Below are 22410 nucleotides of genomic sequence, written 5' to 3'. Positions count from 1 at the left end.
TCCTCGCGTTTTGTAGTCATTCTCCTGGGCTGTGTGTGTGAAATTAATTTAGCCTCCTTAAAGGGATAGTTCACCCAAAAATTTAAATTCTGTCTTCATTTACTCACCCTCGAGTTGTGCCAAATCAGTATAAATGTCTTTGTTCTGATAAACACAGGGAAATATATTTTAAAGAATGTAAGAAAGAAACAGTTCTTGGGCATGTTTGACTACCATTGTAATTTTTCTTACTATGGTAGTCAATGGTGGCAAAGAACTGTTTGGTTATGAGCATTCTTCCAAATATATTTCTCTCTGTTCATCAGAACAAAGACATTTATACAGATTTGGAACAACTCGAGGGTGAGCTGTCCCTTTAAAAGCATAAGATATTCTAATGCCGCTTTTCAACTGCATAGTACTGCACGGTACAGCTCACTTTTGGGGTTTTTCTTTTTTTAGTACCACCTCGGTTAAGGTTCCAAGCGTACTGTACAGATACCAAAACGTGACGTGATACCACAGATTACTGATTGGGCAGTAAGAATCATTTTCAGCGTCATTGGATTTGCAACATATTAATAAACATTTTAATACGTAATATTGGCATTTTGTTATATGCTTTTTGATAGTAATATATAGAGATTGAGACCAAATGCTAAATGCTACATTATCTTAGCCTCGTGCGCCGTCGAGCAAACCAAATGATCGTTGTCTGCTTTTTGCTGTAAGATTTCCCAAACGCTCTCGTATTTTTAGCAGTATTTTGTTTTGCTGCCATTCGCCATCGATATGCTCCATTACTCCTGTGTAGTGTTTATGTCGCATTCACAATGATGCTACGGCAGTAAAGGCGGCGCAACTATGATGATAAATGTATAATCCCCACCCACTTTGAAGCGGTAATAAACTGCTGTGGAAAGCAACTGAGCCGAAGTGAAGTGAGCTGTACTGAGCCAAGTTGCACTAAACCCGATGGTACCATGCAGTGGAAAAGCGCCATAAGCTAAGCTCATCCAACAACGTTTTTAATACGTGGTTTGGTAAATTTAAGTAAAATAAGAAGACATACATTTTTTTCCAAGTTGGACATCAATTTTGGCCAAGACCTTATGTTCAGATACGTTGTAAAAATGGGCACAGTGCAAACGCAGGCCAAATTAGTTTGTTTTTATATTAAACATGCCTAGAATTTGTATTCATGTCAGATTCTTCCCCATGGTTAAATCACTCCAGCAGGTGTGGGTCAGAACATGCTGCAAAATAGTCTTGAAAATCCAACTGAGAAAAAAATGCGGTTGTAAATTCCAAATGAAATTCCAGTCCTAGCACAAGCGGCACATCATAATTGTCACTTGTATGGTCGGTGTGATGAAAATTTTTAATGTTACTGCTGGCAGCTGCCAGAAAATGTGGAGTTAACTGGATTTTTGTTTGAGTCTAAATTAATGTAGGGTTGTTCTACTTGGCTAAGCAAAAGGTGGTGTGTGGAATGTTCCTCTGACCTCAGATTGCAGAGGACATGAACAGAAAGCCAAAAGGTCTGTGAACTCGGGTGTGAGCTGAACAGGGGGGCGGGAGAGGGGGGTTAGGGGTAACTGGGCTGGAGGACGGGGCAGGAGGGTCGACACGGAGAGGAAAAGAGAAAGACCCTGTCTATTGTCCTGCTCCAGCCAATATAAATACATCATAACCCTTTTCAATTCAAACATATTTAGAGACTAAGATGAAAGCACTTTAACATCCCCTTTGACAAAGCCATGGGTCAGCTATAACAAATGAACAACATCCAATGCAAGGCTAATGCACGGGGGGTTAAACTCCCTTTGAACCCTGTCTTTACCCATGGGCCTTTGGATGGGACTCGGATACATTTGGTTATGATTTATTTATTTTAAATCATTTTCACCATTTATCAATCTTATACTGATCTTATCTACCCAGTTAAATTGTATGTAGCATTTTATTTTTTTATATGGCAGAGCTCTCTCTCACCTATAAGTTAATCTTTGCTTTTAAATAGTTTTACAATCTTGCAATTCACTCTTGCAACTTGTAAAATATTACATTTTTTTATTATTTTCCTAGTTTAATGAAGAAAACTTTACATTCAGAAGACACACACTTAGCATGGTGGCTGTTTTTTGGGACACAATATATGTTTTCTAGCTGGTTCAGCCAGGTGTTCCCTTCAGACAACTGGTAAAAACCTGGACAAGACATTATTATAATGTTTCCATTTCAGGGTAAAAATATATTTATTCCAAAGAAACCGACGTAAAACATATAACATTCATTTGTTTTGGATCTTTTTTTTGAGAAGACGGCATACTGCATCACCGCAGTTCACTCGCTTGCCGTTCATACACAAAGCGTTAGCGATGGTCTTGACCCAATACGTGTGGTTGCTTGTGTTGGTGCTTGTGTTGGTTTGGCCCTAACAATGTTGTTACTGTGGAGTCTCTCTCTCAGCAGGGGCTGAATTAAAGTTTGTGTGACCCCTGCACTAATTTCATGCTGCACCGTTCCTCGAATAATGATGTCAGTTGATTAGGTTACCAAAATGGTTGTGTTGGCAGTGAACCCCTGACATGTTCTAATGATCCCGAGGCGTGCTGGTGTTTTTGGGGCAGAGGAGTTGGGGTCCGGTGTGGGTAGCGTGGGGCAGAGGGGGTTCGGAGGGAGATTTTCCCTTTAGAGGGGCCTAGGGTCGAGGGAAGGTGGAGGCACATTAGGCGAGAGAGAGGCATTGACCTTTTACAGCTATAATATCACTGGGAGTCCCTTTCAGATCAATCAGAACTTGTCTGGGAGACAAAAATGTATTTAATTGTGGTATTCTGCAATTGTGTTTTTTTCTCTTTTTCACTCCCTCCCTTGTGTTTTTTTTCACAATCGGACTCAGCGAGGGATAAGTAATTGAAGTAATAGAGAGTAATAAGGGCTGGGAAGAGAGAGCTTTGGGCTTGCCCCTATTGTATCTTGTGTCACACGGGTTCAAAGGTCAGGGAGCCTGCATATTCTATTAGGGCGCACGGCCTTCATTGGGGCAAATGAGTTTACCCAACAGTAATTAAAATGCCAGCACTGGCCAGGCGAGCTGAATATGGTTGATGGGCCACCGCTAACTGGGTTGACAGCTGCCATGGCTGTCTTTGCCAATATGCTCGGACCCTCAAAGAACAAACCAACTGAAGCCATCACGGATGTTCCCTCAACTTTACGAGACTTTTCTCTTTTACCCCATCTAGCTCTGTTTTTGTCCCGATATTTAAACATTTAAATAAAAGAGCTTTATAGGGCTGTCAAATTATTACTCGTGATAGTGTTTACATACTATTTGTTCTTTATGTTTTCTCTATATATATAAACACATATTTAAGAAAGAGTAATAAACATTTGTATAAATTCAATTATTGGTAAATATTAATAAATCCGTCTCAATATTTCCTAAATAAATATATACGTGTGTGTGCGTGTGTGTGTGTGTATGTTTTTCAGTTTATAAATTCAAAATAAATATGCACAGTATAGATATATATTATGTAAACACAAACTTTTTTTCTGGATGCGATTGTTCGTAAAAGTCTTAGGCGTGTTAAGTAGGTGTAGTTAGTTTCTTATGTTATATAGTTGTTATCTATAAAAATGTTTTTTTTTTTGCTTTTGTGATCTTTAAAATAAAAATGCAAGAGATTCTACTAAAAATATAAAATTTACAAATCAATATACAATATTAAACGAATAAAGTATAGATAATTATTAATATATAGGTACAGAATATAGACATTAAACATAATTTTAACAAAATTGAATTGCTATAATTTATACACAGTTTTGCATTTTCCCTGGTGTGCTATTCATTTCACAAAACGCAACTAAATATGTAAAAAAACAGCTTAAGTAGTCCACACTATTCGAAAGGCTTGTAAATGTTTTGCTGGTTTCTGTAAGAATTATGTTAACAAGAATGTTATAGTCAATGGTTGAAATGCCCGAGAGTCCCCCGGGGAAACCCAGTTGGGGACATATTTGATATTTTTGAACCCTATTATATATTTATGTATGAAATGACAAAACAGTGCTTACTTCTCTATCTTCTAAAATCTGTGTGTGCGAGTAGGAGATGAAGGTTCACTGTCCCTATCTGTTTTCGCACTGGGGGTTCGGAGTTGGACACCAGGCGCTACAGAGCTTATTCACACAGACTGGTTGTTAATTTGAGGCCACGCTGGTATTCCATTGTGAAGCCCATTTCTTTGCTTGATGTTAGTGGGAGGGCACAGAGCCCCATGCTCTTTCTCCGGGTTTTCTCTGGAGGTACGAAAGTATGCGAGAGAGGGAGACGCAGAGTCGACCGTAGCTTTGTGCCTCGGGTTTTTACGCGCCATGTTAGTGAGCTGTGTGTCACCACACACACTTTACATAGTTGGCACAGAGACTAAGAAACCATTCTGTCAATGAAAGAAACCATCCCAGCAGGGCATTTGCGGAATACCTGAGTGTTAAAACAGCCACATTCCTGCGTGTTCAGTAGTGTGAGGACCCTATTGTTCAGCTCACCTCCGAACACAATGCAAGGAGCAGCATAGCCTTGAGCCTCGCCCGCCAATCCCAGCTGTCCAGGAGGGCTCTAATCCCTGACTGTCACGCAGGTCAAAACTACAGCAGTCACACACCCGCCCACCCATACCTGTGCAACTAATTTTAACCTGTCACACAACTCAAATGGGGCATCTGAGTGTTTTTGTTTCTTTTCCTTTGCTCGCCGTTCCTCCTGTTTTCCCTAGATGTCTGGTGAATGAAAACACATCTGTGAACAAATCCGCTGTCTCAACATACCCTTCAGCCTCTTTACACCTCGCTGCGCTCCATTCGCTTTTTAAAATTTGTTTTTAATGCGCCGTGTGTAATCTCTCCGGGAGCCAAAATGTTACTCTACTGTTACGTCATCCGTCCAGTATTTAAATGTTAAAAGCATTAAATGGAGGAACAGAGAGTGTTTAAGCACATGTTGTGCGAGGGACTAAAGACTCTTAGTCAGACTGTTATACGAGTTTATTGTTATTATTTTATTGTTATAATATTATTGTTATTCAGTCAAGGTGTCTTGCCAAATTATTCAAACATCTTTAATCGAGAATAATTTATATGTCTAATACTTTTGTATTGTTTTTTTAGCAACTTAGTTACCGGAACAGCCTGCTGTGAGAATTTTGCTCCTCTTCGAATCTGGGATACTGAAAGGTAGATTTATTTTATTTGAGTTATATTATATTATATCGTCAAGTAACATTGATCATAAAATGTCTTATGGTTTAAAGGGACAGTTCACCCAAAAATAACAGTTCTGTCATTATATACGCACCCTAAAGTTGTTCCAAATCTGTATAAATGCCTTTGTTCTGATAAACACAGAGAAAGATATTTGGAAGAATGCTTGTAGCCAAACAGTTCTTGGACCAAATTGACTACCATAGTAGTAAAAATTCCCAAGTGCCCCAGAACTATTTGCTTTTCTACATTCTTCCAAATATCTTCTTTTTTGTTCAACAGAACAAAGACATTTAGGAAGCAATATGTCCTACTATGGTAGTCAATGGTGGCCAAGAACTGTTTGGTTAAAAGCATTCTTCCAAATATCTTTCTCTGTGTTATTCAGAACAAAGAAATGAATACAGATCTGGAACAATTTGACAATGAACAAATGATGACAATTTTGGGTGAACTGTTCCTTTAATGCACAAGATTTTAGCAGTATTCATGCATTGTATATTGTTTTTCACCTCAGAAACTTGTATTCATATGTACAGTATATTTAAAAATGGTTTATTGCCGAAGAGTGAAAGAACCTTATCATTCTACTATCATATAGACGCTGCATTATCTCTTCAGCTCACAGTCTTTCCCCTTTGGGAAGTTCAAAGCTGACTTAAAAATTCCTGTCATGAAAGGCCAGGATTAAACCTGATACAACCTGACTGGTTTCCGTAATTCCCCAGCTTTACCTGCTGAATTCAGCCTGCTCGCATGTTGTCAGACAGGGAAAGTAAAAGGTGGGGGTTCCGGAACAAAATGACAAGGAAATTTGAGACGGGAAAAATTGCGGGGAAGGAGCAGAGGTGATTCCAGACAGATTTCCCTGGGAATCACATGTTCCATAGAAGACCGGAACACTGAAGTTTAGGTTAATGTGACTCACTGATGTGCCTGTCGTTTGATCTGTGAAGCAGAGGTAGCCAAAGTCAACCTGACGGAGACACGTGGGCAGTCTGGTTATCAGAATGCAGATGCACGCACAGGTGAACTGGACATTGAATCACAAACCTGTTAAACTAGGAACCGTGGTTGCACTGTACTGTGGGAGACATTATTCATTCTACCTGATGTAGAAGTCGCTTGCTTTGATGTAGACTTCATCCGCATCTTGATTTCATCATTTCAAACTCATATGGCCTCCACAAAATGTTGATATTTGATTTTGAATGAAAATGAAGGATGTCATGCGTGTGAGGAAAGAAGAAAAAGTATTGTCTGTATTTTTTGTATATTCTATCAGAACTGAGATCATCACCTGAGTTTTAAGCATGAGGTGTAAAACACATGGCTGGTTGCCGGAGCTCTTTGTGACCTATTCTTTAGTCATACGTGATGTCTTTCCTCCTGTCTTTGTGTGACTGAACCAGGGTCGGTTGCGTCCTGCTGTAATGTGTTCCCGTCTAGTAATCAGGTGCACCTTATGTGAGGAGCACAAAGCCACCAGTCACAGGGGGCCGAGAAACCGACTGATGAGTGGAGGGCTTGTGGGGGGAATGGGGGCTGCATGTTGCTCAATGTTGTGTGTGTGTGTGTGTGTGAGTGAGTGTGAGTGTGTTCTGATGTCTCCCTTTTAAACATTTCCCAGACAGGCCACCAGCATAACCCTTAGAAAACCAGCATAAATATGAGACACATTAGAGGGGTTACATTTTCCCTGATCATGAGAGATATCAAAAGAGATATTCGGCCCGCTTGCCGCAACAGACATGATTGTAGACTTTTTCTGTTTGGAATGTGAAATCAACTTTGCAATAGAGATCTTTTTAAACCCTATTAGATCTTTCTTTTCATGAATGTCTTGTTTCTTTCTCCTAAATATCATTGATAGTAAAATAGAGACCTGCTCAATTTCCTATGAAAAGGACCGCAGAAATATTACATTCGTCTCATCTGGTTTCAGAAGCAATCTTGAAGGAACCGATCTTCATTTGCTCAACCTCGAGTTGTTCCAAATCTGTATACATTTCATTGTTCCTATGAACACAGAGAAAGATGACAACGGTAGTTAAAAGTGCCCCAAAATTGTTTGCTTTCCTAAATTCTTTAAAATATCTTATTTTGTGTTCGACAGAACAAAGAAATTTATAAAGATTTTTTCCTAGTTTGATAGTCAATGATGGATAACAATGCCCCAAACTGTTCTCAGATTTACTTTAATAAAATATAAGTACATTTAAGTACAGATATACTGAAAATAAACTTTTGACCAAGCAACTGCCCTCAATTCCAGAATAATTGACACCATTTCTTATATCGAAATAATTTGTTGAGTGAAATATAGTGGAGGATCCTTAAAACACCAGGTTCAACTGTGATCTAAGCACCCGAAAGGTTCCAGTTTCTGATTTTTTGTTTAGCCGGCTACTTCAAGTACTTTTCAAATAGTGGCAAGAGCCGCTGACATCTTCTTAACATGTTCTTGAAAGATCAGGGCACATTTTAAGGAGTGCCTGTTGACTAGGTGGAGAAATAATAGACGGGACGTGTACGGACCGAGATCACTCAGACCCTCATGTCTCAAAGTACCAGCTGACCAGCTGCTTGCTGAACTAATTAAGAAGCTTTGAGGGGGAATAAAAGAGTTTGAGTATGAGGGAAATAGAGATTTCACTACTGTTAGCATGCACATTAGTAGCATTATGTATTCTGTACTGCTTTTGTAAGTGGAATGTCTAAAATATACTTGATAATTATCAAACTGAAGAAGAGAAGCGGCTATCTCCAGACACCAAAAAATCACATGAGAAACGGATTTTTTTGTACCAGTTTTGTAAATCAGCAATAATTTTCTGTACATTCATAGATAAGAAAATGTCTGTACATGGAAAAAGTTATGTGTTCAGAATGAGTGCGAGTAAAAAATGTTGTCATTGTTGGATAAACTATAATTAAATGTTTTAGACCAGATTGCTAGATGCCTTAGAAATTCTCTGTGTCAACTACTATTTAAAATGTTATGAAGAAAGTCCTGATTTCATACTTCTTCTCTCATCTCTTTCTTGCTTTTTTACTCTCCCTCTCTCCCTGTCTTTAATGTCTTTCACCTCTTTAAGGTGAAAAAGTCTATGATCTCCCAGAAACAGGGACACACAAGTGGTGCTTTCAAAGGACCCCAAACTTTTCACAAGGCTCTTGCCATCAAAGAATCGCACAATTGTCCAGAAATTCTTCACATTTTTCCTCTGAAAGCAAGGGTTAAATGGCTGGATCCAACCAAGAGCTGTGTTATACAAATTGCAATCTCATTGTTTTTAAGGGAACGCGTGTGACATTTAAAAGTCTTCATTGTCCTGGCCCATACCATTCTTTTTTCTTCTTTTCCTCTTTGCTGGTGGTTATTTCGACTGTGGGCTAAATTGGATGACATGCAGACAGTGCAATGCGATTTCTGTTTGTTTTAGATCCTGAAAACCTCAGCAGGGCTCTTTATGTACCTGTCTCACATCCTTTCAGGGCACAGACTGTTTCCCATAGCTTCCCTGTGCCAGTTTACCCTCTACACTTAACCTTACAAGAGCGTTAGCTCGAAATGACCTTTTCCTGTGGATCTAACACCCAAAGAAATGTCCTCAGCATTGCCCTTTTTCAAAATCCATCAATTCATTAAAGTTCCCTTTCATAAAGTGTGTGTGTGTGGCCCAAATGGTCGAACAGAGACAGAGGCCTGTTAGGGAGGCCAGCCCCACCATTTTTCTTGATGGCCCAGAGACCATAACTCACAACTAATCACCAACACATGCCATTCTTTATAGGGCAGAATGGGAATTTGAAAGTCCAGAACAATATCAGAACATTAGAAGGAGGACGCGTGCATTTGCAACTGTCAGATTAGCCAGTTAGTTGGTTTAAAAGTTATAAAGTTTTTTTTTTGTGGTCTTCTGAGCTGTTAGTTTTTGGAAACTACTACAGCAGTGCCATATCTATTTGAAAGACACATTTTATATGAATAGTTGCATTTACACTGTAAAAAATGTTGGTGACATACATTTTTACGTACAGTCAACTTGCCATTACAAGTCAAATAGTAAGCTTCGAGAGTTAATAAACCTTGAGATTAAGTTGTTGTAATTTAAATGAGTTAAATTGCTTAATTTGATGTGTTAAAGTGATGTTAAAAGAGCATGATTGACTCGTAAAGCCCATCATTTTCATTTTTCACAGTGTATAAATATCATGTGTTTAGTGTCTATTAATGTTTTCAAAGCATCTTTCACTTTTTTTACAGCTCCAAATGGAACCTGTGCTTGTAGAATTTATCGTAAATCCTTCTGCTGATTTTAAATGAAATACCTGCTTCTAAACTAATTTTTTCAATTTTTATGTTTTCAGCCATAAAAAAAGAGTGTTGTTCTCTCAGATTTGTGTAACATATTTAACCTACATATTAAAAGCATAATTCACCCAAAAATTAGAATTCTGTCATCATTTACTCATCCTCTTGTCATGTGAGGCTGAGTTAATGATGACCGAATTTTTATTTTTGGGTGAACTATCACTAATTCACAGAAGTTTGATTGTTTACGTTAGTGCCAAAATTGTGGCTTTTTTGCAGATTTGCTCTGGACCTGTTGATAAGTAATCCACACAAGAACAGCCGGGGATATTGAGTGCATTTTTTAGCTTCAGCTTAAACATATCCAGGGGTCAAAAGAGGATTAGGTTGAGGTCAGTTGTGTTTTGAAGAGTGCTTTAGAAGGATATAGAAAATAAAGCATTATCCGTCAAGCTTGGCTGTCTTTATGTGGTGCCCACAGTGTTCTTGTGATCACTTTAGCAGATTGCAAATATCACAGTCACCCCCAACTTTGTGTGTTAGTGACCTGTAAGCTTGCTCATGTCTGGACGCCAAAAGCTGTGAAAATGCATGATACGGCCCCGTTATGTTATGGAATTTCTAGTTTTGATTGGTAAAATTTTTGCCTGGAGTTAATGTGAATGTGTTCAAAGGTTGTTCATTGAGTGAGCACTGTATATGTATCACTCCTCTGGGAGAGTCGATGTCACCGCGCTTTCGTGTCTTAATTCAAGTCCATTTCACCTTCTGACCTTAATAAAACACGTGCAATCACTCCGCTAAATGACTCCTGTACTCTGAGTTTAAATCGAAGATCAATTTCTCCTTAGCCGCCCTCTAACCTTATTTCACTCAATCTAAAGCTCTTGTTTAACCAGCTTTTCACCCTTCGCTGTGATCAGACGAGAAGGGACGGTCTCCCAAACAGTGCTGTAAAATCAGACGCAGGGCCGGCCGAAGAGGAACAAGATCGCCTGCCATGCCGATGCAGTAATTTAAAAGATTATATGGTTATCCTCCATCCTGTAATCTTCACAGGTTCTCTCTAAAAAGAGAAGAAAAAACATGGGACACATAAAACCTGTGACCTAACAATTTAAGAATCCTATGTGTGTGCTGTTGTACTTGGTACGGTGCTATTACTGGCTTTAAAATCAAAGCACAGATGTGAGGGCTTCTTTTACGACGCTTGTTTTTCTCACTTCGTGCTTTGACATTTGCAGAGGCCGAGCAGACGCCGGACGACCAACCCAAGTTTACACAATTTCCTAAAGCAATTAAAAAAATATCCGATGCAAATTGCGGTCATGGGTCTGTGTTGTGTAAACAAATGTTTCGCATCAATTAATTGATTGTCCCTATTGTTCCGCACTGTCATCAGTTCAAGTTGTTGCCAGCGTGTTATTTTAGCAGCAAGGGGTAAATGATGGGTTCTTGCTTTATGCAGATGCCCGAGGGCTAGAGCAGAGTTTGTCTTTAGGCCCACCAGGGTCCTGGCCTTTTGCTTCTGCTGGACTATCTCTTAAAGAGCCTGTGTCTAAGAAAGACCCCCCTTGTATCCCCCAGAGCGAAGGTTGGGGATTACCAGTCTGCCCTCTGTGAACAAGCTCACAGGAGACCTCAATCGTGGGGGGCGGTCGCTATGGCCGTCGGGCTCCACTAAATGGTTGCTAGGGACCAGGTATCAAAGGTCCGCAAGTCGCACACAGTCACGGTCATGGAGGGAATTAAATAGCAACAAAGAAATTGTGATTCTACAATAATCTGGCCTCTGCGGCGTGGACGGGGGGTGGAGGGCGCCGCGGGCCCGTTAAGACTGTGATCATAGGAGCGTGGTGCTGGCCCAGACACCCCCCTCAACCTCTATCTGTTTTCTTCTGCCCCTTTCTTCTTCTCCTCCAGCTCCTTTCCTCGTCTTGCATACATCTGGGAACGTACCTCGCCGCAAACTAATCTGCTTTACCGGCCCATTCAAACACCCAAATGTGTTTACTTATTATCTCCTTGTCCTAAGACTTAATTTAGCCTTTGTGTGCTCTGTGCATGTTGGAAACACAGGAATATAGTTGGATTTAGAGGTAATGAGAGATTAGGTGAGCGAAAGACGTTCGGTTAGAAATTAGATCTCTATTGACTCTGAGATGTGAGGCCTGGAGACGTTCCAATCTCAAGAACGAGTAAACACGACTTGTTTTATGTGTCTGCCTGTCATCGAATCACTTTGATAAAAGCGATACTCAGACGCACATGACCTCCCTCGTCCAGTCGCTTTTTGACTTGAGGAATGATAGGCCTGCAGCAAGCGTACGTCATTCTCTCTCGGGTGCTTGTTAAGTTCCTGTCTGTGTTTTTATTCATGTATTAATCTTCTTCAATGATGGTTGACAAGGTATAATCTGTAGGCTTCGTCTCTTATCTCTCTTTCTGTTTCCCAGGTGTCACCTGGTGTCGTGTCTCGGTACGGAGTTCCGCCGCGGTGCAGGTGTGTTGGATATCGTCTACGAGTCTCCCTTCCAGCTCCTCACCTGCGGATACGACACCTTCATCCGCTACTGGGATTTGCGCGTCTGCACCAGGTAACTGTGACAACCCGAAAGTTGGATTTGTACAATGTTGTATGTTGGCGGAGAACCCACAATAGACTCTGTGCCGATTCAGTACGATTCAAGGCGAATTAGGCTTAGTGATTACATTGACCTGTGCTGTCAGCAGATTTGGCCTTGTCTACAGCGAGTAATAAAGTTAGCCGGTGCGTCTCACAGAGCCAAGATTAGTGTTCTCTGTTAATCTAATAAACCCTCCTGTGCATAGAGTACCGTTTAGATAAAAAAGAAGCCCGTCTTGAGCCTTCTCTTGGGTGTGTGGACACAATTGTTCCTCGGAGAGATTGAAAAGGACCCTGGACCCCCTCTTAGAGAGAGGCTATTGCAGAAGGACTCTCACCCACCCAGGTCCACTCTGGTTGGTGGCCATATTGACGTGGCGCGACGTGTCTCCAGGGCAACAAGGCGGGTGCTGGGGATCAGCGAGCTGCTTGTGGGGTGAAATAGGGCTCTATGTAGGGCTTTAAGGAGGGGGACCCTCACAATCACATATGGGCAGTCAAGTAACACAAATCAGAGGTGATTGAAAGAGGGCCCTGGAGAGTTTGGGGAGGGGCAAATGTCCCCTCTTAAGATATCAATAATTCACAGTAAGACCAGTCAGGGGCTAATATGTGCTACGTCTTGATTCAAAGCCGTTAGTCATCTGAAAGTCATCGTCGACTGTAAAGAGGAGGCACTTAAATTCACTTAGAACGTAAACTGTACATCACGGGTAAGTGTGTGCAAGTCATTTAAGATTAATTGGGATGAATTGGAAGCAAGGGCTTGAATTTTATTGCTCTGCACAATGTCCGGTTTTTCAGTAAAAATACCTGAATATGCATAAGAAGTTAAAAATAATATGTGTGAGTATACCATAAGTTTATTAGTTTTACCCTAGTCTCAGCCTCAGACGTCATGCCCACGATCCGTTTGCTGAACGTCTGATGCACATGGCACACTTTTTTGGAAACACTTCAGCATATTCGCAGTCGTCTTCTGATTGGTTGAATTTCACAGGATTTCCGGGAGACATGTGTGTCGCGTTCTTTAACCGTCAGCCTGGAAACAACAAAGCCTTCTGATCTAAGAAGTAAGCTGTCGTGTTTACAACGGTTGCTACATGAATTGATCACGATCAAATAAACGCTCAATTCTTAAAAGTATGCAAAGTTCATGGCGTAAACTTATAATCGTTGTTTTGTCTGTTAACTATTGACACGTTCGTTTCCACACCTCTAACATGACGCGGCACAAAACGAAACGTGATTGGTTGCTTTACCTGTCAGTCATATGGCCTCTTGGGCGAACCTTTCCAAAGAAAGCAGCGATAAGTTCGACTACGCAAGACTAGTCTTACCCTAACTTTAACTTCTCTCAGTTTAGTTAGATTCATGCTTAAAGAATAAAACATGATAATAATAAAAAGTTTATTTAAAATATATTATTTAAAGAAATATCATATTGCTGATGTCTTTCTGAAACCTTGTAACTCCATATTTTGTGATTTTTAATTTTGCCAAAAATCATTAATATAAGTCACCCTTATGTTTGTTACTGGGTTTGGCAAAATATCTGACCAATAAAAAACTTTGACAAAACAGTTTTTAATCATTTAAAAAGTACAATGTTTTTTCCATTTCCTTAAAAAGAGTGAATTTGGACATCCAAGGTTTTGGAAGGACAGGGACAATATGCAGTTTTGCTTAAATTTTGTTCTAAAAGACTTAAGCTATATTCTACTGGAAATCAAATAAATTAGTAATGTTTTACCTAAGTTACAGGCTTAAAAAATTTAAATAAGGTGATAAAGAATTAAAAGAGTGATTGGATGTTTGCCTGCTTGCACTCTACACTCCTATTGGTTGATTTCACGTGTCTCAAAATACGCACAATCATCTGATTTTACTTCCATGTATCCATTTGTTTTGGGTTTAATAAGCAGGTGATGTTTGCTGTCTGCGAACTACATTAAGAGGCTGAAGTGTTTTTGTTTGCGTGTGTGCATATGTGTGCACACACATGTGCAGCACAGCAAGATGCAATCCAGACGTCTCCCGCACGCTTCTGCTGCCCTGCTGTCTGCCACACCGCCCAGTCACACTCCCTCTCCATGATTTATTCAACACACCATTAATGGAGAATTGATCTCTATTGGCTCAGCACGAGCACAGATACTTTCCTTATCATTGTCTCTTTTCTTCCCAACCTGCTCTAAAACAAGAGGACCACCTTTCCGTAAACAAGGGATGAGGTTTCACCCTTGTGGCTCGCCAGGGCAAATAAGACGCGAGCAAAGCTAGCCATGGTTGCTTTGGCCCTTCGCTTTAGGACAGCTGGAGTTAGACTCTTGCTTCACATTGTCTCTATATATGCAAAAGACCATAATATTATTCCTTTAGTTGGTTATTTAAATTATTATTGTTTTAAATATTTAAATGTGATTTTAAAATGCATTCTGATGGGGTGATAAATAACTATAAATGGAAATTCGTCACCTGTTGATTTCATTGGTAGTTCACTCAAAAGAAAAATAAATTACTTACTACTGTATTATATATATATTAAGGCTGTCAATATATTTAGATTTTTAATACATGAAATTCAGAAGAATCCTCATTAAAGCTACAAAATCACATCGATTTCTTCTTTTCTTTTATTCTTTGATCAACATTAGTGACAGAAGTCACAGCGGCATGTTTAAGAACACGATCCCTTTCGGAGCTGCAGGTCTAAAATTCGTTTCCTATATTCACTACTCTTTCATTCATTTAAGTCTTGATTTAACTCGTTGGAGACTGTGCTTGTGAAAATACTAGACAAAATTTGCTCTCTGGCATAATCTTGTGTGTTTTTGTTCATTCAAGCATGAAAGAGAAGTTAATACTGGTGCGCTTTCTGACAGATTCTGACGCAGCCTTTACACCATACGGGACAACTGTCGTGTTGCGTTGAGCAGTGTTCCACAGCCAGAAGCTGTCAATCTATACTGGACGTCTCAATACAACCATTTAAAATCGCACCTAAAAAGTTTAAAGGCCTTTATGTGAATAAGAGCATGATTATGTAATGTAATGCTAGACAATAATGACAGAAAAACAGATGTTGCGTTAATTGTGTTTAATATTATTAAAGCTTTTATCTGAAAAAGATATATATATATATATATATATATATATATATATATATATATAAAGGAACAACGTCTACATTCTGCAAAATTATATATACTGTATATAGGAGCAGTATGCAGGGTTCACAGACTGTGTATATATATGTATATATATATATATGTACAACACTGAAGAAATTACACTTTGCTACAATGTAAAGTAGTGAGTGTATAAAAGTGTAAATTTGTAGGTCCCCTCAAAATAACTCAACACACAGCCATTAATGTCTAAACCACTGGCAATAAAAGGGAGTACATCCCTTAGTGAAAATGTCCAAATTGGGCCCAATTAGCCATTTTCCCTCCCTCGTGTCATGTGATTCGTTAGTGTTACAAGGTCTCAGGTGTGAATGGGGAGCAGGTGTGTTAAATTTGGTGTTATTGCTCTCACTTTCTCATACTGGTCACTGAAAGTTCAACATGGCACCTCATGGCAAAGAACTCTCTGAGGATCTGAAATAAAGAACAGTTGCTCTACATAAAGATGGCCTAGGCTATAAGAAGATTGCCCAGACCCTGAATCTGAGCTGCAGCACGGTGGCCAAGACCATGCAGCGCTTTAACACGTCAGCTTCCACTCAGAACAGGCATCGCCATGGTCGACCAAAGAAGTTGAGTGCACTTGGTCAGCATCATATCCAGAGGTTGTCTTTGGGAAATAGATGTATGAGTGCTGCCAGCATTGGTGCAGAGGTCAAGGGATAGGGGGTCAGCCTGTCAGTGCTCAAACCATACGCCACACACTGCATTAAATTGGTACGCACGTCCCAAATTGGTATGTTGTCCCAGAATATATACATATATATATATATATATATATATATATATATATATATATATATATGTATACAGGTCGTGAACCCTGCATACCGCTCCTATATACAGTATATATAATGTTGCAGAATGTAGACGTTGTTCGTTTTCATGAAAAAAAACTAAATTTAGGTATATAATTTCCCCTTTAAACAGGAAGTGTGTGATGGAGTGGGAGGAGCCTCACGACAGCGCCCTTTACTGTATAAAGACAGACAAGAATCACATGATTGCCAGTGGCTCATCATATTATGGAGTAGTTCGGCTTTGGGATAAACGGCAAACCCGCTGTCTACAGGTAACAGTGAATGTTTGAGCTCTTTTTTATTCAAATTTTATGTTTTTTTGTTACTGCATTTAAATTCATATTTGCAATGTTTGATTGGCAGATGTTCCAGTTGGCACCCACAACCAGCAGCCCAATTTACAGTCTGTGTTTCAATACCACTCACCTGTATGCTGCTGTGGCCTCCGTCCTCTATTCACTTAACTTTCGAACTGTGATGTAACCATGCTTTTACACGCACTGTTACTTCAGAATTGTCTGGTTACGAGGAAGCACTCTTCTTGTCTTTTTAATGATTGAGGTCAGCTAATAATACAGTCTTTTCCTGGTGGATATTTCCCTCTAGCTTGCTCTGTGGCTTGGCTCTTGTGAGTGTGCAGGGTTCACGACCTTCTGTGGCCTAAGTCTTAACGGACTTAACACATTGCCAGCGACCTCTGGGATGTCTAAAACAAACACTGCTCAGATTTGCCAGCGGCCACTAATGGGATTTATGTTAAACCACGGCTTAAATGATAATAGATAGTTTATTAGTGAAAGTCTATTTTTCCAACAGTGACACAAATAAATGTGTTTCATAGTCTTTGTATGTTGGGTTTTTTGGTACGACTGTGTCTGCTTTATACTTCTTAGTCAGTTACGCTTCAAATGCTTCGGCGACACCTCGGCAATGCCCTGTTCACACATACAGGGCTTTTATCACTGGAGGTCACCGAGTGGCCATTTTATATCACATCACATCTGATCAATTGACATTACCTTACAAGATCATGTGTGCTCCAGTGCTTTCTATTGGTAGCTGTCACATTACTGTTCCTCTTCATAACATTTCTTAACTTTATTTAAAACTTTATGAATCTTCCTGTGCTACAGTTGATAGAACATTGCATTAGCAGCACATAGGTCATGGGTTTGATTCCCAAGGCTCACACGTCTTATAAACGGACACTTTGGATTAAAGTATCTTCCAAATGCTTAAATGTATAACCTAAAAGCTGTTGTATGTGTGAACATCTCGAAAACGAAACAATCATAACTGCTGCATTACATGTGTTTGAATAATCTCTTGCTGGGTTTCCTAAAGAGGCAAGAAAGACATTTGGTGACCCACTAAGTGTTTTTGACTAGTGTTATACACCGTAAAGTGAGAAATCTGAGGTCAAAGGTTAGGTCTTAAAAGCTATGGGTGGCTGCTGGGTTTGTGCAGGAACAGACATCTGCAGGACAAGAACAGAACAACCCCAAAGAACACCGCAACATGCCTCTGTTTTCCCCTTTTTCTTCGACACACAGCAGAGAAGTAGCTTAGTGCATGACCATCCAGAGCTGGTGCAGGCCTGAACTGACACAGTTAATCCATGCCATCCCAAAACAAATACCTCACGCTACTGATGTTAAAGCCTCCTTGGATTTGACTCAGTCGCTGGATGCCACTGCAATGACATTGTCCCGTCAACCCTCTTGTTTCCTTTGGATTACTCCATGATACCTCATATATCCCTCAATGTATCGTATAAAATGCACGGGTGGTAAAACATGTAGTTATCACTGTATTAGAATTGTTGGCGTGTTTAGGTCCATTCAGCAGTATTCCACCAATTTAGCCTTGTAGCTTATTTGGAATAGCATGATGCTAGCAAGAACAAGATACTTGGACGATTTTATGGAAACACACAAACTGATCAAATGTATACATTGGATGCATACATACAGGTGTGTAAAAAATAAAGAGACCATTCCAAATTTTACAAAATCAGACTTCAGGAGTGACAAAGTGATGTGAAAGACTGACAGCATGACAAGACACATGAAAATATCACATACTCACTTCAAAAAATATTTCCTAAATGCATGTACAAACGTTGTATTGCTTATGAATTGGTTTTCTTTTCAGTATTTGAGATCCGAAGAAAAATCATTAGTTCTTTTGACCTGTCTCTACACAGTTTTAATTTTCTGCAAATAAATGCAAATAGAGACAATATTTTTGGGAGGAATATTGCAAGTAGTTCACAAAATGAAATAAAAATGATAATTTTACCTGAACACATACCTATAAATATTAAACGGGAAAATCAGAAAAACTAATTTTGAAATGCTCTCTTATTTTTTCCACCACTGTATCTACAAGAAATGAGCAGAAAGAAAATCTTCTGGATCTGATAACAATTTACCAGCATTAATGAAACGTGTGACACATGACCTGCTACAAATTTTGCAGAGCTTACAACATCCATCCAACATATTTTCCTCATGCCATGTTTATTCAGTACTGAGACGATGCACAGAACAGTTGGCAATTGTTCTGTTCATTCTATTCTGAGATTCTATAAAGCCAGCCCAGGATTCACATTGGGTGGATGTGATTTATAGTCAATCATGGAATAATTAGATCATATGCAATGTGGCACAATCCATTAGCTGATCTTGTCATCGAGGATAAAAGCAATGCCTACACCTCCGTGCAGATATTGTACAATCATGCAGGAAATATGGCCTCCTGGGACTCAAAGACGTGGTCAGTTTAATAAATAATCATCCATTGGCTTGGCACTCAGTCATTTTGAAGGTTGCCTTTGTGGATATTCCTAAAGAAAAAAGCAGTAAGTTTTAGATTCTGTGGTTTAACGAGACTAAAACTTCTCACAATTATCTCTCTGATTCTAATTCGACTGTTTACAATCACCGTCTGTCCCTTCACAAGGTCATTAACAAAAACCCTTTGGGAATTGTGGGTTAGCCACAAGCTCACAGTTTCTTACAAAGGTAATGAAGACCTTCAGAGGACGTGAGGAGGGGTTGGAGGCACCTTATGGGAAGAGGATTTGAGGATTACATTTTTCGAACCTACAGTGACACAAAAGAACACACACAAACATTGTTCTCAAGATCAACCGATGTCACGTCTGCCGTAACGTGATTATTTATTCCAGCCTTTTGTTCTCTCTGATCTTCACACTTGTCTGCGCATGCAGCACAAATTCGGAAATGCTGGTGTACAAAAAAGAGACGTAGGATTAAACCACTTTACACGCTTTGCACCTGCACAAATCGCTGTAAAATCATACTTGCAATTTAAGCTCGGTGAAAGGACAAAAGGTCTGTTACTCTTTGCGCTCAAAGGTTTACGTTTTCTACCAGTATTACACGACAAATATGTTTACACCATCAAGGCACATTCCAGCTTTGATCTCAGAAGAAACATCTGGATGACAAGGAGCCCTCACAAGAAACCGACGTCTACGAAAGCATTATGATCTAGTTTGTTGTAATACATAGGTCTAGTTGTTTTGTTTGTTTGTACAGCATCCATTCTCACGCTGGACACATGCTCCAGCATCTCAACACTGTTCAGAGCAAAGACCGCTTCATAAATTTAGATTTCGAAAGACAGGTTAAAGGCTGTAATGATGCATCTGTTGAGCTTTCTGACATGCCTTTTTAAAGCCTCAATTATACTGTGATTCTCCCGGCAGATGTTGGAAGAATAGTGGGAAGCTGAAGTATTTAAATCAGAGAGCAAAGTGTTTAGCAGGTGAAACAGTATCCGTCATGTTACCTTAGACTTTAGAAGGGTGGGAGCTCGTGCTTTCTCATGCCTAACAGAACATGTTTAGAGATAAACACAAAGTCTGATTTTTGAGGTTGGTCAGCTTGAGATGTTTGACTATTAATATGAGAATGGAATGCTTTGGTGTGTTTCATTCTTTATTCTCTTCCATGACAATCCCCAACTGTTCTCTTTATTTACTGACAGGATTTCAAACGTAATGCGAGATGAAGTTAAAAGTTAGACCGTGTTTTGCTTGGCCAAGTTCACTGGACATAAATGGAACTAAGGACTTCCTTAAGTGCAGGTGACCCTTGTTTCCTACAGGACGATGCTTTTCTGAAGCTTGTGGTTAAATATCAGGTGTCATGGTGGCTGATCACACACCCACTAGGCTTCAACCCACACATCTCTGAGGACTCTGGGGTAATTTTACACCAACAGTGCCATCTAAAGGTCACAAGGAGGACATGTCCGTTGCATTTTATATTGACACTGAGGGCATGTATGACTTCTGAATACTTAATGTTTTGCTAATTCTGTTGATAAAATTTAGATTTTTAAAGGGATAGTTCACTCAGAAATAAAAATTCTGTAACATTCTTCGAAATATCTTCTTTTGTGTTCTACAGAAGCTAAATGCCATACAGGTTTGGAATGACATGAGAGTGAGTAAATGATGAAAGAAAGTTTTAAATGCATACAAAGGTTATCTTTGCCTCATTTCAGAGCCAGCTTTCGGGTTTTCATATTAATCAATTGTAAAAATACATCAACTCTGCCCCAAACAACAGACTTTCATTTGGAATGCTTGAAGCACAGGGCTTAAAATGTTATGCAAAACATTTCGCATGACAAAACGCAAACAAAACGCATTCTCAAATTGTTCCTCATCATTTAACCTTGTTGATCTGCTACATGTATCCCCATTGAGCATCGGAATCAGATCCATCTGTCAAACACTTTCAAAGGCATTAGAGCTCGAATCAGAAAAGGGATGACAGAGGGTAAAAGGGTGGAGGGGTAGCCTGAGTCAACGGTCCTTCCCCACCTCTCCACTTCTGCTGTGGGAGAAGCCCAGGACCTGTCACTCATCTGTATGCCAGAACCGAAGAATACATGCCTTTCATGCGGACCTCCAGCATCTCTCCTAAAGGAATCCCACCAGCAGTTAATGAAAGGCACCCTTTCCCTAGAGGAGAAAAAAAAGCTAATTTGAAGAAACTCGACCCTACTTTGCAAATCAGTCAGTAGATATCTGATTGTCACTCCAAGAGCTGGGGTCTAATCCTATTGTCTTTTCGATAGGATTACTTGTGCTGGGTACCTCTCCCCCTTTGGCACAGCGCGGGAGAAAAGGCAGATTAAGAGGATTAGCTTGTATCCTCCTAACTGTCAAGCTGGGATGTAAGGATCCATTGACTTCGCTGCTTTGAATGAGAGAAGTGGCTAAAAAAGAGAGAAATAAAAAGCAGTGGACAAGAAAAATTCCTGAAAGAACAATGTGATTTGTTTGCTTTTGTTCCTTTTAACTTGGCTCGGTTCAAAGGGCCTCACCTAAGAAGCCGCGGCCCATAACTGGAGAGATGTGGCCCTGGAATAAAGCAAGAGCCCATAACTATGTCTGTCAAAATAACATTTAGCACAAAACAAACAAGTTAATGGATTTTTAAGGTATCGGTGTATTTTCAATGACAGCGTATGCTTTCCTTGTGTTCGAAAATTGAGCAATGCTGTCTTCCGGGCATCAGGAGGTATAGGAAGGCATAAAGACATAACATTTAACACCTGTTTGGTTCTGAAGGCAGCATTGATGTGTCCAATGACATCCTATAATCCTGTGTGTATGGTTCGGTAGTATGTTGAAGAAATCAAATTGCCATTTTGATTGATAAAAGTAAAAAAAAACATTATTGTCGTGTTTATGTACATTTTTTTGTAATGCGTCTGATTCTATTATAAGAAATAAGCACTACAACTATGAAATGTTTGTTTCTTATCTCTAAGGCTCATCTGGATTTGTGCTAGCTCATTAGGCATGATCTTATCGTGCATTGGAAGTCTTAAAAGTTTCCAAGAAAGATTTCTTCATACAGAAACACTGCCTGTTAAATTATTGACAAATTTATCATTTGTTTTCTACACATGGAACCTGGTATCATAGTTAACCATCAAGTGGTTATGTAAAATGCTTAGTAATTAGTATTTTTTTGTTATTTATTTTCTGCTTTTACAGACTATTTTTGGCAATGAAACGGATATGTCAACTACCAAAAGTTGTTTCAACTTTCAGGCACTATAAGCCAAATACTAGTTCCCATAATAAATGACTTTTAGAATTATGAAACTATAAGAATTTTTCATCCATTTTACTACACAAAGTTTAAAAAGTTTTGCATTGAATCATATTCT

At 39.5% G+C, this 22410-nt stretch overlaps 1 protein-coding gene across 2 annotated transcripts in view; it reads left to right on the top strand.

Moving 5' to 3' along the window:
- The window catches only part of fbxw4 (F-box and WD repeat domain containing 4), a 29925-nt gene extending 12894 nt beyond the window's left edge, over nt 1-17031 (top strand). The window contains exons 6-9 of one of the 2 annotated variants that reach the window (XM_056761484.1): nt 5161-5226; nt 12028-12168; nt 16319-16460; nt 16552-17031. In XM_056761484.1, coding sequence (XP_056617462.1) covers nt 5161-5226; nt 12028-12168; nt 16319-16460; nt 16552-16671 — 469 coding nt within the window. In that variant the 3' untranslated portion in view covers nt 16672-17031. The remainder of the gene's footprint in view (nt 1-5160; nt 5227-12027; nt 12169-16318; nt 16461-16551) is intronic. The other variant, XM_056761485.1, reaches the window with a different exon arrangement.
- Nucleotides 17032-22410: the final 5379 nt, after the last annotated feature.

Source organism: Triplophysa dalaica, chromosome 11 (genome assembly GCF_015846415.1).
Source record: "Triplophysa dalaica isolate WHDGS20190420 chromosome 11, ASM1584641v1, whole genome shotgun sequence".
NCBI lineage: Eukaryota > Metazoa > Chordata > Actinopteri > Cypriniformes > Nemacheilidae > Triplophysa > Triplophysa dalaica.
Note: the sequence above shows the minus strand (reverse complement) of the source record. Positions and strands in the feature narration are given on the sequence as shown.